The sequence below is a fragment of the Podarcis tiliguerta genome, assembly GCF_965153285.1.
Source record: "Podarcis tiliguerta genome assembly, chromosome: 2".
Taxonomy (NCBI): domain Eukaryota; kingdom Metazoa; phylum Chordata; class Lepidosauria; order Squamata; family Lacertidae; genus Podarcis; species Podarcis tiliguerta.
In genome coordinates, this window is record NC_139535.1 from 37411480 (window position 1) to 37428316 (window position 16837).

General features: G+C 40.6%; 1 protein-coding gene across 15 annotated transcripts in view; it reads right to left on the reverse strand.

Moving 5' to 3' along the window:
- SLC6A6 (solute carrier family 6 member 6) overlaps nt 1–16837 on the reverse strand; it is a 60232-nt gene that overhangs the window by 35376 nt on the left and 8019 nt on the right. For 6 of the 15 annotated variants that reach the window (XM_083426966.1, XM_083426956.1, XM_083426963.1 and 3 more), the window contains exons 2-3: nt 14577–14612; nt 10214–10279 (exon numbers count right to left, since the gene is read on the reverse strand). The exons of 4 other annotated variants lie outside the window; for them this stretch is intronic. In XM_083426966.1, coding sequence (XP_083283092.1) covers nt 10214–10268 — 55 coding nt within the window. In that variant the 5' untranslated portion in view covers nt 10269–10279; nt 14577–14612. The remainder of the gene's footprint in view (nt 1–10213; nt 10280–14576; nt 14613–16837) is intronic. 5 more of the 15 variants (XM_083426968.1, XM_083426958.1, XM_083426959.1 and 2 more) reach the window with 1 other exon arrangement.

Genomic DNA, 16837 nt, shown 5'->3' on the forward strand with positions numbered 1-16837 from the left:
TTTAGTATGGGAACTATGATGTTACAGAATAAGAGCTGGCAGGCTGACATATTAGACACTGAATCTTAACCAGTAATTAAGTATGTAATAATTATAGCTACACTAGTAGATATGGAGAACAGCAAATTGGAACCTCTCATTTGCAATGGTCTTCTTCAAAGATTAGTTTCACTTTATTCAATACATTTGAATTTTTGAACAACTTTAAAGTAGAGATATTATAGAAAGTAATAGGTCATGGCTTTGTATAACTGAGACAACAAGTAGAAGAAATATATGTCCTACAATAGCTTTCATCTGAATCAGAGTTCAGTGTGTGGCATGAGACATCCCCTTCCTCCTGAGGTTGAGCTCTGTCACTATTCTGAAATTTCCATCTACCCATATAAATTAGCATAGGTGAATCAGTGCCCTCTTTTAGAGTGAGGAATTTCCTCTTTGGGGCAGGTATGTGAATGTCCACCTTAATCTTGCCTGCTGAACATCTTGCCTACCTCTGCCTACTCCAAAGCCCCAAATGTATTCAAGATCTATCATCCACCACCCTTTTCTAGGGCTGCCATATGTCTGGATTTTCTTGGACATTACCAAGATTTCAAAGGCAATTACAAAATTGCGTGGTTTTTTGTGTTTCTGTAAAAAAAAATAATGGGAAAAAATGGGGAGTTTTGTTTTTTTAAGTCAACAATTTTGGGGTGTGCTGGTTTTTACTTTTTGAAATATGGCAACCCTCCCCTATTTCAGTCTTTTGGAACATACAGTAGACTTTAAGGAAGAGGAAGGTTTAGTTGGGAGGACCACGCTTAAGTTTGTGGAGGCCCTGCCTAGGTAAGCAATTTAAAAACCATGCAATGACTTTGTCACATCAAAAATGAATGCCAGAACCTAAGCTTTAATAAAATCTATTTGCAGGGGGGAATCAATGTAAGAATCTGGGTTAAATTAGCAAGTCCTTGATTTTAAAAGTGCGCTTTTTCAGATTGACTGGATGTTCTTACTTCTTGAATTAACAGGGAACATTTGTTTGGACTGAAAAAATATGGTGAGACTGGCCAGAATAAGTTCACTTCAACAAGCATCAAGTGCTTTCGGGCATCACAACACAAATAGAGCAATGCTTGCAATTAACTCATGCTAGTTGTGTGACTTCTTGGTGTAACTAAACTAAAGTGTCTAAGGAGTCTTCAAACAGATTCCTGCTTTGAACTGACAAGATCTGAGGGCCCGTTTTTTTCATAAACTGTTTTGCAGATCACCCCCATAACAATCACACTGAGCAGTACCACAATTCTACCTTAGGACATAAACAAACTTCTTAAAATGCTACCCTTTATTGTGCTCATATCTCAGACTTAACCCTATGGCCCACCCATGGTCTCCTGACTATTGCCAATTACAGGAAATGCCAAGAGAAGATGAAAAGGAGGTGGTTCAAGGCACTGCACAGTTGAGGAAAATTCCAAGAAAACTGTGTGTGTTTAATGAAAGGCATTGTCCTGAACATTAATAGGATTTGTTTTTAATTTCCTGTGATTTTATTCCACTGCATTAAACTACAATGCCTTTTAAGAGATAATAATCAACAAGCTGATATGAAGCTGGAAGGCATTTTGCATGCTGGAAACCAGAGCTATTATTTCAGTATCAGCTAATAGGAAACAAAGTAATTCAAAGACAGAAACTCTATGTTTAAATATAACTCAAATTCATGGAGAATAAAATGAGCAATTCTACTTCTGAAGAACATGCCAGCTTCTAGGAGACACATGTCTGCTTTCCTTTCAGAAAACAAGGGCTTGGCCAAAAACACTTAAGATGGCTGAACAATGAAGAGAGCCAAAGCCACCATTTATAGAAGCAAGTCTGAGTGCAGCCAAAGGCAAGTTCCTTCAAAAACAAAAACTGGGTGGAGGGGGGGGGGAATATCCAGGCCAAATCCTGTGTTGTTTTACTGGTGAGTATCCAAGTCTGTTCATCAAATTCAGAGCAATTGTCCAGAACTTTCAATGACATTACAAAGAGGGATTATTACATAATCAGTAAGATATGGCTTTGTTTCTCTTTGGCTCCCCAAACACATACTTATTCTTAGTAATAAGACGTCATCTCTGCTTCCAGGCTCCAAGCAAACCATTCAATAACTAGCAGTGTCCCACTAAACTATCAGTCATGAGCATTAAATGCTCTGGGAAAACCTGCTGACATTACCTCTGTCAGTTCTGGTTTGCATTGCACCCACAGGCTCATGCTCTTCTTCCCACCTTTCCACCTCCAGCCTCTGGCACAGCCATGAGATCAGAAACGTTCACTTCTGTTTTCAATTAGCTGCAGTTTAGCATTCATCACAGCCAAACCCAAAACTTAATCTCAACTATAAGTGGGACCTTCAAAAAATGTTGAAGCAGAGTGCTCCTTCTTCAGGATTCTAGCCACTGTATTCCATCTCATCTCACCCCCATTTTCAATTTATCCTTCCGTCAGTCAGCTTTCCACAGCCAATGAGCATGCTCAATCCTCATCAGACTGGGGTTCCCACCATGTGTGGGACTCCTCACTCCTTAATTATTTCCCCCTAAAGAATCAAATCTGTGTACAGTGGTACCTCTGGTTACATACTTAATTCGTTCCGGAGGTCCGTTCTTAACCTGAAACTGTTCTTAACCCGAGACACCACTTTAGCTAATAGGGCCTCCCACTGCTGCCACGCCACCGTCACACGATCCTGAAGCAAAGTTCTTAACCCGAGGTACTATTTCTGGGTTAGCGGAGTCTGTAACCTGAAGCGTATGTAACCTGAAGCGTATGTAACCCGAGGTACCACTGTATTTCTGCAAACCATGAGGTTCTCCCAAGCCTGCTGATTATTTCCTTTTGTAAGTGGATAGAACCATTTTGGCTACATAAGCAATGGCATCTACTCCTACCAAGACTGGAATTGGTATTTGGTTGAGTGAAACAACACAGCTTCATAAACCATGGTTTGGTTGGCTTGTCTCATTAAAGCCTAGCTAAGCCTAGCCGGTTTATCTACTTTCAGGCATAACGCTGAAATGTGGCCAACTAAAAAATGGAACTGAGGATAGTTGAAAATGAAAGCTCAAGCTTCCTTGCAGCTGCACCAGGGAAAGAGGCACGCATGACCCCAAGGCACATTCACATAATTTGGTAATCCAAAACCTCAGTGATCAAAACACACACTAGAACCAGGATGGGTAGTCTCTAGGTCTGCCAGCAATTTCTTTTGCCTCCTAGTAATTTTGGGAGCCAGAGATTTTAAACAAAACATTAACTACTAAGCACATACATTACTAGAGGACTCACTCCTTTCCACAGTATAATGAACAGCAAAAACGTCTGGGCTTTGCTATTTTGAAAGAACATGTTTCAGTTTTACTTATCTCGTTTATCTTAATGCACCTTCCAAGCAGATTGCCACATGCCATTTATACTGCCTTCTGCTTATCTGTTTTATTTTTCATTATGTGCTGCTCTGCAATGAACTGAGGATGTTTCAAAGTACAAGCAAAGCGTACTATGAACTGCAAACTCCTACAGTGAAAGTTGCTTATATCACAATGTCTCATGTCTTTGTATGTGTAGAAGCAGTGGAAAGGATTAAAAAATCTTCAATTGTGAGGAAATGTAAAGAACTTACATCTTAATGAGCAAAATGGCAATGCACCAGTATTTGAAATTATCTAGGCATGGGTAAGACCCCTTGCCCTTTTCATCTGTATAATTAACACACTATGCTTTTGTACATATAAGCAGGGGAAGTAATGAGATCAGTGTGATCATCTCACGGAGGTGTGATGGTTTAGTTAAGCCAGTACAAGCACAAGACACAACTCTTTTTATTTAGCTAGGTTCTCATCATTTCAGCTTGATGTTAGATCAGACACCATAATCTGACTGGCTAATAATGCTGGAACAGAACAGTGCTCATAAATGAGTAAGAGGCAGAAACGAGCAAGTAGCACTTTCCTGTAGCAGATAGCACAGTCATCCTATCTTGCCTAAAGTAGCACTTTCCTGTAGCACAGGGGTCAGCAAACTTTTTCAGTAGGGGGCCGGTCCACTGTCCCTCAGACCTTGTGAGGGTCCGGACTATATTGGGGCGGGGGGGAGAGAATGAATCAATTCCTATGCCCCACAAATAACCCAGAAATGCATCTTAAATAAAAGGACACATTCTACACATGTAAAAACTCGCTGATTCCCGGACTGTCTGCGAGCCGGATTTAGAAGGCGATTGGGCCGGATCCTGGGCCTTAGTTTGCCTACCCATGCTGTAGCAGATAGCACAGAGTCATCCTATCTCGCCAAACATGTTTAGGCTGTAATTTAGCCAAAAAGTGCAAAGCTTGCAGTGTTAAACTGAGGCTCTTTAGTATCAAAGCTGCCCATCTGTCACCTCCAGATTGACCCTACCATGCTATGCGTCAATTCATCTTGTCATTATTGTCTGCATGTAGTATTACCTGGGATTCCCTAAAGACACATTGTGTCTCAGTTTAATAACCATGGTTTAAGATCTTGGCTTGTTCCAAGGGTGATAACCATAGTTTCCCAGTTAATATGAGAAACTGTGGGCTAATTGGAGACCTGCAGCTTGCATAAAAGGTGTTATGGGGCTACCTAAGCAGGCCAAAAGCTTGTTCATATCTTGGCCGAGTCATGATCACCCAAACAAACCCAATGTCACATAAAAACTGGGCTCTTCACAGATGCAGTACACATTTTTAAACCATCATGAGATCCCAAGAATTGTTCCTGAGAAAGTGTGGGTATATTAAGTGGAGACAAAATTCACCATATAAATTTGTTTGAAGACATGTTTTCCATACCATGAAAGGAATGGATCTTTGAAGTAGGCGTGCTTGGAATACACTCACTATCAGACACTGTCCCAGAAACAGGACATCTAGGCTTCCCTTTCATTGCTCTCCAGAGTCAAAACAACACCACACTCTTTAGGCATCAGGACTGCTTCCATAAACTAACAGAGCAGGAAAGAAATGGTGGCAGGCATCAACAGAATACAGATGAAGGACTGAAAGCTGTTATATCCTGCTGCAAGTATTGTTAATTCAGTAAGGAGAAGTGGCCTGGTTAAAGGTTGTTTTTGTTCATAACAAACCAACTTCTGATCTCAATTAACACCCCTGGGGGTGAGCTAGCTAAAAGGCTAATGATTGACAATAATCCAGAAAGGAGCACAAGCTTCCTGCTGCTTTCTCTTGATAAACTGCTGCTTTGATCATTACATCATCACTCCAGATGCAAGAGTGCAAAATGTTACTGTTTGGTGCTGGACAAAATTTCAGAGGCGACTAACTGCACCTGAAAAACTTACAGTATTAGGTGCAATTCAAATGACAAGTGCCTCTTATTTAAAATTCTGGGATACACAGAAGGCAGGCGCTCACAAATGCTATTCACACACATTTAATATTGCCTGGAGTACATCTGAATGTCTTCTGTTTCTATTTCATTTCAGCTCGTTATGTGCCGCCATCAACTACCTGCATAAGTGATTTGTTCTTCAGGCCACTTTCCCATCCACAACCACAGCACACTTTGCCTGACAATGATGTCACAGCATGCAACGTCAGAATCATTCCATTGCCCTGACAATCACAGACGGAAATGTATTTTGTGTGGCACAATGGGAAGAGGTGCAGAAACAATGTGGGCAGGCACTGTTAACATCTTCATGTTGGCCCCTATTAAGAGCAACCATCCCAGGTTACACAGTACAGTTACACAGCAAATCTACTGTATTATTAGAGATTTCATTGCATCACTAACAATGTGATCTGCTCTAAAACTGGAAACAGGGCCACAGCTCAGTGGTTGGTTGGCATCCATCGGGAAATAATGAAGGAGTGAGTCTTCAGGGATGAAGTCAAAGCATTAGAGAGTTACAGCACCTGCTGTGGCTGCAGAGGCCAATAGGGGAGAAGCATATTCTGTTGCAGCTGGGACAGATGAAGGCATCCAATTGTGCTGATGAAGGTATACCAGTGGTAAAGCACATAAAAATGATTATGGATTCTGCCCCTGGGATTTCTAGGTGTGTGTGTTAAATATCTCAAGTGGCATGGCTAAGGACGAAAAGCCATCTGAGATTATGGATGGCTGCTACCAGTCAGGAAGCGAAGCTTTGAGGACTAGCCGCTTCACACATTCATGACAACTAGGATATGTTACTTCAGTTGCCACTCAGTCACCAAGGCAAATGTCATGGTTTGTGGGTACAGACAAATGGAAGTACAGATCAGAGCTACTGGGATGATAAAAAGAACCAATAACAGCTAATGGATATATCTTGAAGGTGTCTGATAACATCTTTCTTTATGAAGTCTGCTACAATTTGCTTCATTTAGAGTTGGGCTTCCATTTAGGGGAAAAGAGAAAAGAAACAACTGAACAGAAACTAGATTTTATCATATTTGAAAGAGGAAATGAAGTTCTATGGTCAGTCACCAGAATGCTGGGAACAAAAGGTGAAACAGAAAGGGATCAGGATGTTTCTACAGAGAAAATGCTCTAAGCTACATAAACCTGCTAGTGAGGAAACTCACACTGAACTACTTGTTCTTTTCTGAGTGGCAAAACAGCAGAAACACACACACACACCCTCAAAAAAACTCTCATCATCTGTTGTTTCCTTACTTTCCTAGCCACACACATGCACGCTGATGGTGAAACAGCAGCAAAGAAGACAGAAGCCTACTGTTTATGCACTTATGTGGGTACAGAACAGACTGACTCACTGCCTAGAGTCAACGTTGATTTCTCACTCTCCATAGCTCACCCACTCACTGGATTCTCCACTGCACCTTTAGTAAGATGGTACATTAAAATGGCTACTCCTGCCCTGATTTTAGACAAGTAGCATTCATAGGGTGCCTTTTGACATGCTAAGTGAGCCCCTGCTACTGCTTCAAGACACTTTCTCCTCTTATTTCCAGTCTCATCAACCCCCCTCCTTTCTTATGCGGCAACAGCATCATGACTAATTTAATTACTCCAGAGACTACTTAAGTAGCTACTTAATGGGTCTGTGAGAATGTGGCTGAGAGACTGGCTGGTTGCACATGACAAGTTAAACCAAACCTTGACTTACCCAGACCAAAGGAGTACACATTCCTGGAGAAGGGTTTGCAGCTGCTTTGCTCCTTCCTAGTTCTTTTGCACCATGCCAAGCAGGCTTAGTTTATCATGCCATCCAAACCAGGACTCATGGTTAAGCTCCTATCCTCACTAACCAAGAGCTATAACAAAATACAAGCCTTGATTACAACTTGTGGGTAAGTGGAACCTAACCACAAGTCCCAGCTTGGATGGCACACTAACTCAAACCTTGGCTTTGCTCAGCATGGCAGGAAGAATTTGGAGGAGAAAAGTGGCTGTGAGCTCTTCTCCAGCAGCCCACACAGTTGCATGGTCTCACTAAACCAAGTTTTGGCTTAGCATTTCATGTGCACCAGGCCAATGTCTGCATTGCACACTAGAAATGGTTCTGGCATGACCTTAAACCGTATCCAAATAAATCCTAGAAAAAGCACTTCTGGGATCACCAACACTCAGCATCAATAAGATAACACTTGGCTAAAGCCATGGTGCCCAACAACAATTTATGACTGTGGCACAGATATGCTCAAAGTGGTGAGGGAGTAGTCATCTGTTACATATGACCACTGCCCTAACTGAGCACCTGCCGCTACTTCCTGAGGCACACACTCCACTACAACTTCCCCTCCCTAGTCAGAAAGTGTGCCAACTGGCATCTCTCAATCCTTTTTATATGGGAAGAAGCCAGGGAAATCCTTTGGGACCAAGGGATAGCAATACTATAAACTCTCCACAAGCCTGGGAAAAGGGAGTAGGAAGGATGGATAGCTGAATGGAAACACTGGATTAGTAAGGAAGCTGGTTGTAGAGGAGCCTAGGACCTGTGTATGTGTTGTTTATCTGAAATCCTATGCATATGTACCTAGGAGCAAGTCCCAATTAGAAGTCAATGGAGCCTACATGCATAGGGGTGCCCTTTATGTCTATAAGCATTTAAGATTAGGAAACATTTATTCTTATAGTTAAAATGATTCTGTAATAGGAATATATTTTACTATACTTATGGGTCTACCAGTTATTTCCAAATTTCAAATCTTCTGCATATAACCTTGGGGTCATATAAGTCACTAGCCATTCTGTGTAATTCTTAACAGTTTTCCTGAAGAATGTGTGATAAAAGATCCATTTTTAAATCAGAAAATTATTTTCAGCACAGTATTTATTACCAACAAAAACTTTGGCAATCAGATGCAAGAAAATGCTACGCTGTTGCTTTTTGCAAATCCTTCTGTTGGCTAATCAGATCAGGATTAAAATAAGCATTTCATTTCTCTAAGAAACCGAAACATGCAGCCCACTTCTATATATCATGCTTTGCAAAGCAGAATTTGCAACAGAGAACTTAACCTACACTTTCACCTATAGACAACACCAGCAACAAAGCCACTGATTTTAATTTTTACTTCAGTTAGGAGTTTCACTTGAGTGAATGTGGAATCAATTCCTGAATCAAGAAAAAGAACTGTCCGGCTCTGTCATGGTACATGGAGCCTACTTGCCCTGAACATTCTTACCAAGAAGTGGTAAAAACCTATACTGAAAATTACTGTGAAAGAAAGAAAGCAAGAAAGACAGAAAGAAATTGTTTATCTCTTCTATTAGTTGCCACTGATTTCAGACAATGCTTTTGATACCATTATTTATATTTAGTTTGTGTTAATCTCACACACACTTTTTGCACTTCAGAAGCATGCAGAACCACAACATTAATTTGAAGAGGGTACAAAGCAACCAGTCTGAACAAAATTAATGGATATCCATGGTTATGGTCACTCAACCTTTAGTATGCAATTTGCATTTTGAATTTTTATTCTTTTACCTTGTGGCAGAAAAATGAAACTATGACCAAATGGAAAATGTTTGCAATTTCATCTACTACTAATAATAATAATGCTATGGAGATGTGAATGAAGTTTGCTATGACAACATCTTTACAAAAGCAAAACAACAGAAAATGAGACTTTAAAAAATAAAATTAAATGCATATTTTTCCAGTTTGCTTGCAGAACAGGGAAATAAGACAAAGCATGAGTGATTGGGGGATGACAGCAGTTTTCAATAAACATGGATTTTGTGCTGCTTTTTAAGGAAGTCAAAGGTGCTTTTGATCAAAATTCAGAATAAAGCATTCCTCATTTTGATAGTATCCTTATCTGACTCCAATGAGGTGAACCCAGATTTTAACCAAAAGGGAGAGATTCAATGCAGTGAGTGTCAGCTTGCACAACAAAGCTTTCCCTTCCTCTCTCCTTTCCCCTGCAGCCTCCCCCCACAAATGGCCCCAGTATCTGCTCTGGTGTGTTGGGGGAATCTTCTGGAGCAGATTTTGGGGGTGGGGGGTGGGCTGCAGGGTGGAAAAGAGAAAAGAAAGTGTTAGTCCTGTTGCACAAGCAAATTTCCATTATGTATGTTGCCCAATAAATCTAATCTGAAATGCTGTAACAGTAAATTATTCTGGGTGAATTATTCTCCCCTCAAGTAGAGGAATTATATGTGTGCCTTCTGTAACAGGTAAGTAACATTTTTCTGCTTTAAGCATTTGTCGGTTTTATTATCTTCCTATGTTCCCCTACACATGTTCATTATGACAGACAATTTCTCAGAAAAGACAGAATAAAGAGCAATTATTCAAAATTAAAGGAAGAAAACTATGTCATCTACCGGAATATTTGTAAAATATTGTGGGCAATCCAGGGCAACTTAGACATTCCTATCAATGGGGCCACATACTCTGGAGTGCACCTCATTCTTTGCAAGCTGAATAGTTATAAATGTCCACACCCCTTAGACTGGCAATAAAATTATGAGAGCTGCAAAGTCCGGATGTAATGATGGGATGTGGCAGAAGCATAGTGGGTGACTGGAAATGGTGCAACTTTTCTGTAGATCATCTGAGGGCTGGCACTGCCAACATAGCACATGGGGGGGGGGGACAAAAAATGTTGTAAATGTTTGCAGATAACATTCCTAGAACTCTCAGTGACATATGGATAAACACAAACGAGGCATCAAGCTCCATGTACAAACATGCCTCCCCCCCATTTCACAAGCATCCCACCTTAGCTGCACTCACCCGTTGGAACTTCTGTCCCCTCCTCAATGCGGATGGGCAGTGCTGGTTCCTCCATAGGGTGAGGCACTGATAGAAAGTAATGAATGATGGTAGTATTTGACGCAAAATGATTACAGTAAGATGGTTCCTTCTTAGCATTACAGTTACAAATGAGACTGGCGATAGCTATGAGCAATCCACTTTCCATACTAAGAAATGACCTGCTTCAAAAAACAATCCTAAATCATGACAAAGACCATCTCTGAGAATGCATTTCTGTCTGAAAAGGCTCAGATCATTCCACCATCTCTGAAATACTTGAGCACAACTGCCTTAAGAAGTATTTATACTTAAGGGCTATACACTGCTCCCTCAAAATTAACACTGCTGCAGAGGATTTAATTTTGTTAAATGTCAAGTTTAAAAAAGGAAAAAGTATCTTAACTAAGAGGATACCGTTCCAAAATTACTGTACATTTTAACAAATCTAGTATTTGACAATGTGCCTGTTTTAACTCTCATGAGAGCATTTAACTCCCATTTAAAAATTCATGCTGCAGCAGTCCAAAAAGCCAAAGCACTAAGCCACAAACACTATAGAGATTATGAGCAAAAATAAACGTATACAAAGATGTATATGAAGAAGAGTCTTCACAGGTTATCTGGATATGCAGAAAAGGAAGCATCAAGACTTCCAGTTTCACTTTACTGATACATGTCTAAGCAGGTAATAAAGGGGCACACTGATATATATTACATGCACACCCAGGTTTGTACACATATGATACATATGTGTACAAATCAAGACCCATGGCACTTTTTGCAGTCTGTGTATTTATCTCCTTTTTTTGTTGTTGTTATATCCCATTCCTTTTCTACATGTAGATGTGTGAAAGATATTCACAGAGTGAGAAGGAAAAGGGCAAGGGGGAAAAGGAGAAAAATGCCCTGCTCAAGCAGAGGGCTGTAGAGGAACTGGGCTTGGAGAATGGACACCTGTTTTTCCTTTCTCTTGTCCTCTGAAGCACAACATGGCATTCCTCCTTGCTTTTTAAAGAACTTGAAGGAGGGGAAAGTTTGAAGCTATTGCCTCCTCTGCCCCCAGCTTTACACAGTGAGGAAGCATTACATTTTGCAGGTTAAATGGCCCTTGCAGAGAGCAAATTGAGCCCAAGGAATGTACTAATCAGAACAGAGTATTCTCCAATGCCAATTCCTTTTCCCAATCCAGCAATGGGCACAGAAAATACACACCAGACTGGCCTTTAGCCTACCTCCCAACTCCAGGGGCCAAGAACTCATGTGTGGGTGCTGCTCTATGTTGCTAACATTTCAAGGTAGCTGGAGGGCAATGAGCATGTGAAACCACTGTTTTCAGCCTGTTTTTGAGGGTTACTGGGAAGGCATGTGTGTAGTAGGCCATTTAAAAACACAAGACCCACAATTTCCCTGCATACCTCAGTGGTATGTAGGCATCCAGTCTGACCCTTTCCCTTCACTAGTTCTGCTGTCCAGCACATCCACATGCAGCTAACCCTCATCTGAAAATAGGAACAGTGATGGTTTAATAGTTTAGAAACTCTGTCTCTCTATCATGCTAACCATCCAGAGAGGCCCTGCACCTTGCTGAGCTGGCCAATTATGACATCCAATGAGGCCAAGGGGACTGAGATTCTATGTTATGCTCATTTCATGGGTTTGCCTGTCTAGGCTGGGAGTTTCCTCCAAGAAGCTAGTAGATCCCAGTTCTCCCATTCCTACAAGTAAACTTTAATTTTCTCTGGACAGCACCATTTTACCCCTAACCACTCACCAAAGTCCCTGCACTCAGCTGCCATTAATATTACTGCTATCAGGCTTAACAGGCGCAGAAGATGCTGGATCAAGAGGTGGCAATAATGACAGTGAGTGAGGTGGCAATAATGACAGTGAGAAACATCTTATTAAATGGCATCTGTTGGGACCTTTGCATGTTGTATTGCAGAGGATGAAATGTGCAAATGGACTGTGTGCCGCTGTACTGTAGTAGGAAAAACACACAAAATGGGGTTCTATCGTCCATTTCTCTAATTGGCTAACCATGGCCTGCCTTTGGCAGCCTTCCCCAACCTGGTGTCCTCCAGATGGTGTTGGCACTCCAAATCTCCGGCAAGAATCACCAATGGTCAGATGTTCAACTACAACTCCTCTCACCGCTGGAGGGTACTAAGTTGGCAAAGACTAGCCTATGGTGTGGCTGGCAGGCATCTCATACATCCCAAGAGGAGGAGGCAAGGAGGGAAATCTTCAAAACCTATACCCACATCTGTTGAGAATTAAGGCAGAAAGGAGGAAATTCTTCCATTTTCCTCATCGCAATATTTTGCAATGTTCCCTTAAATCTGAATGCACTGCTAGTTTATCATGCAAAACAAGGCCATGGCTTGAAGGCAAAAGATGTTTGCAATCAAATTTGCCTCTACAAATGGAGGTACTCAGAACAGAAATGATTACCTATGGAGAGTGTGCTGCACAAGCTGCTTTTTATTCTAGCTCAACTAGTACTTCAGCCCCATAAGAACATTTGTTACCATAGCTTTTAGCTACATGAACCCATTGTTATGCAAACATAGGGCAGCACTATAGCTAAATACTTACTTAAAAAAAAACAAAAACCTATTGTTTTATTAGACCTTTACCCAGGGCTAACATTCCTGAGTTTGCCACTGAGTTACGGACAGTGTGCACAGAGAATGTCATATAAAACAGACTCCATACTACAAAGGAATGCAATAATTCTCCTCTCCAAAGCAGATTCTGCTCCATCAAAACAAAAACAAAAAACTGAAACCTAAGTGAATCCTTACCTTTATTAAATTTACAAATTTAATTATGTTTTTGAACACAGAGACAAATTTTCAAAAGAACTGTGCAGCTGGTATAATGTGTCCAAGGGGTTCTTTAGTCCTGTGTTTCGCAAACAGCAGCCCTCTCAATGCATGGTTAAACTGAAGGGAAACTCATAAGCAGTTTGAGATACGGCATGGTTATTACTATTTAGAAGGGTATGTGTGCATGGGTGTAAAGTCTTAGTGGGTGTACCCAAACTTATGGGCTTAGACAACGTCTTTGTAAGTAACCAGCCAGAACTTGCAAGTAAGCCCAGTCCATGAGCAGAATATACAACTGTTTTACTGCAACCTGCTGCTCCATTTGGTCTGAGAATGATGCTCATGCAGAGGAAGGGAACATTTAGTAAAAGGAGTTGCATAATGCAACTAAAAAAAAACAACATTGATGGCTGCTGGGACTGGCTCTCTAGCACAACCTAGTGGTTAAGACTCTTGCTCATTCATCCAGGGTGAGTCACTGTTTCATGTAAATAAATAGTTTGCCAGACCTCAAACTGCCCTGTGATACATAGATCAGCAGACTGACTGCATCCTGTTGCTGTTCTTTGAAGGGGAAGGGGACTGGTAATTGTCTATATATACTTATATTCATGGCTGTCAACAAGTAATGCCAAGAAATCGTAGAAAAAGCTTACAATATCTACATACTATCTGAGGCCACACGCACATATGCACACGCCAACTTTGCAAATACTAACTTGGATTATGTTATATAATCCAAGAAAAACAAAGTGTATTTCAGCACAGGAATGGCAGCAGGAAAATTTATACTGAGCTCGTACACTGATTTGCTCTATGGCCTTGGAGAAATCTCTTACAGTGCAATCCTAAGCATATTTACTCTGAAGTAAGTCCCATGTAGTTCAAAGAGAGAGAAAGGACTTACTCTCTAGTAAGTGTACCTGTGATTGCAGTGCTGATTACTCTTCATCAACTTCTATTTCTAAAATGAGGGCAATAGCAGTTACCTACTTGTTCACATGAAACCCAGCACTTTTGTCAAACTGCAAATTCAAGTCAGAGTTTGTTGGCTACTAATACTACGACAACGACAATAACTACTACTACTAACAGCAGCATTTCTAGTTTGGCCCAAATCGCTTGCTCTCTCAACCACTATTTTGTAAATTTGAAACAAAATAGGAACCCCACTTCAGAAAGTTGGTAAGAATATATGCAAAAAACACTGATCCAGAATGGGATGATCTGTGCACATGTTCTGATCACAGATCACCTAGACCATACACAGGAGTAAGAAGAGGCTCTGCTAGAGGGAGCAGACATCCACATCCAGCAGCCCCAATTCTTATGTAGTTCCCACCCCCTAATAATAATAATAATGCTGAGTATTTATCACTACATGACAGTAGCTTATTTTCTGCAAGCAGTTTTACTGTCCTATGAGCAGATGGTGAACATTTGGAATTCTGGAACATCTGAGCTGCACTGCTAATATTTCGCTATTTTCATTAACGAGCATTAATAACACTTACATGAAGAAGAGTCTCTCCAGAATGGATTTTCTCTTCCTGTTTCAGAAAAAGAAAAAATAAAATAAAATAAACAAAAACAAAACAAAACAAAAAATAAGACGCTAATGGAGGGGAAAATATGGACATAAACCTGCCAGATATGAATGCCACATGTGTGTTTAAGAACTCCAGATAACAACAGAGTCTGCACTACCAGGCAACTGTTCCTCCCTAATTTTCCGCTTTAATCTTTCATACAATGTGCCAGCTTTAAAAAAATGAAATTCTGGCAAACTGTCTCAAAAGTCAAACTTAAGATCCAGAAAAATTACGTTCCTGCAGCAAGACAGGGAGACTTATCACTTTCCCTGGGATTTGTTTGTGCATCATTGTCTAGGATCTCCATTGTTTACAGCCATTTTCTAGCACCGAAAGGTCCTCTGTGGCCTACAGTAGGGACTCTGATCTTTTAGTCTTGAAAAATGAAAAGCTGAAAAACAGCTTAGGAACATAAGAAGCTGCCTTACACCAGGTAAGTCTGTCCAGTTAGCCCAGTATTATGCACTCTTGACTTGCAGTGGCTCTTCAAAGTCTCGGGAAGAAGTATTTCTCACAACATTCTACCTGGTCCTTTTTAATCTAGAGATGCCGGGGTCTGAGCCTCATACCTTCTGCTTCCAAAGCATGTGCTCTAACACTGAACTCTATTTCTGGCTTTGGGGCACAGCAACTGTTTCTGGATCTCTTCTTGCCAGAGACCTAGTCTGCAAATAGGTACAGGGATCAGTAGAACTCTGTAACGGTTCTCAACTACCGGTACCTAGTTAGATCCTGCAAAGCAAATACCCTCTCTGGGTCCTATAGCGGATTCTGCTGGCATAGGGCAGGGAGCTGGCTCAAGTATGAGAGGATGGACTGGAAGGCAGAGAGAATGGGATTGGAAACTGAAGAGTACCAAGGCATCAAATTTCTCCCCAAGTCTGCAGTTTTGACAGGCCTCTACTACATTGTTCTTCTAATGCCCACATTCTGGTAGCAGCCTGAAGTCTTATCTATAAGCAAGAGTTAAAATAATCTGTGCTAAGGAATTTGTGCAGTTCTGCAAGAGATGGGGAAGAAGTAGAGATAGTAACAAAGTGTATTTCGTGTCCTGACAGTCTCTAACTGAAAATAAGCTGCCTAGGTGTATTCTATTAAAATAGCTAAACACCTCTTCTGTACTTACCAAGGCAGGATGTGGTGTATTGAGTCATTTCTGCAAGTGCACACCAAACATTTAAAGCACATCTGTCCAAAGAATCCTGGGAATTGTAGTTTACCCTTCACAGAGCACAATTCTTGACATCCTTAACAAATACCTCCAGGATTACCAGGATTATTTGGGGGTAGAGGAGAATTTGCTTTAAATGTTTGGAGTATACACAACATCAGGCTGAAGTGTAGTTTCAGTGCTATAGTCAAACTATTGTGTAGTTAAGCATGGTTTGGATATAGGCTGAGCAGCTATAAAGCTGGGTTTCATTAAGTCTAAAGGCAGTCCTAATGTAGAAAACAAATTCCTCCAGCTGCAACTGGAGTTAACTACTATCAAATTTGTTGTGCATGCCAGGCTAAAGCTAAAGTAATTCATACAGGGGGCTAGAAGCTACTTGTCCATTAAAAATACACTTTGTTTCTGCTAGGCAAGGGGATATATGTGGGAATGTGCAGTTATTCTACATTCAGTTTCAACAGTTTATCAGGTCTATTAAACTTGGCAGTGTGTATAAAACTAAAAACTGAAAGAAGACAGGAGTGCCTGGCGTGCTCTGGTCCATGGGGTCACGAAGAGTTGGACACGACTAAACAACTAAACAACAACAACATAAAACTGAAAAAATTCAGAACAATTTGAACACAATGGTATATCACAAAGCCACAGAGCTGGGCTTCTCATTCTGTGTACCTTGAAACATTGTAGCTCTTGGTGTTATTTTTATCTTTCTATAACTTGCTTTAGGTGGAAAATATTTCTAAGTCTAAGCTACTGCAAGCTCTTAGAACTTGAACCTCTGCAACATCTGGAATAATTTTCTGAATTAACAATAATTAAATAAAATGATAATGGTGGTGGAGTGGTGATGATGATATTGTTAAAACTAAAAGTAGTTGCATTAGTAATAACAATAAAATTAAAAATAATAATGATATAAATAATAATTTAAAAGAATCAATTCAGCATAGAAAAAAAACAGTATTATTACTTTCTCTGGTTGAACAAGCCAACTTGCTCTTTAAAGGAA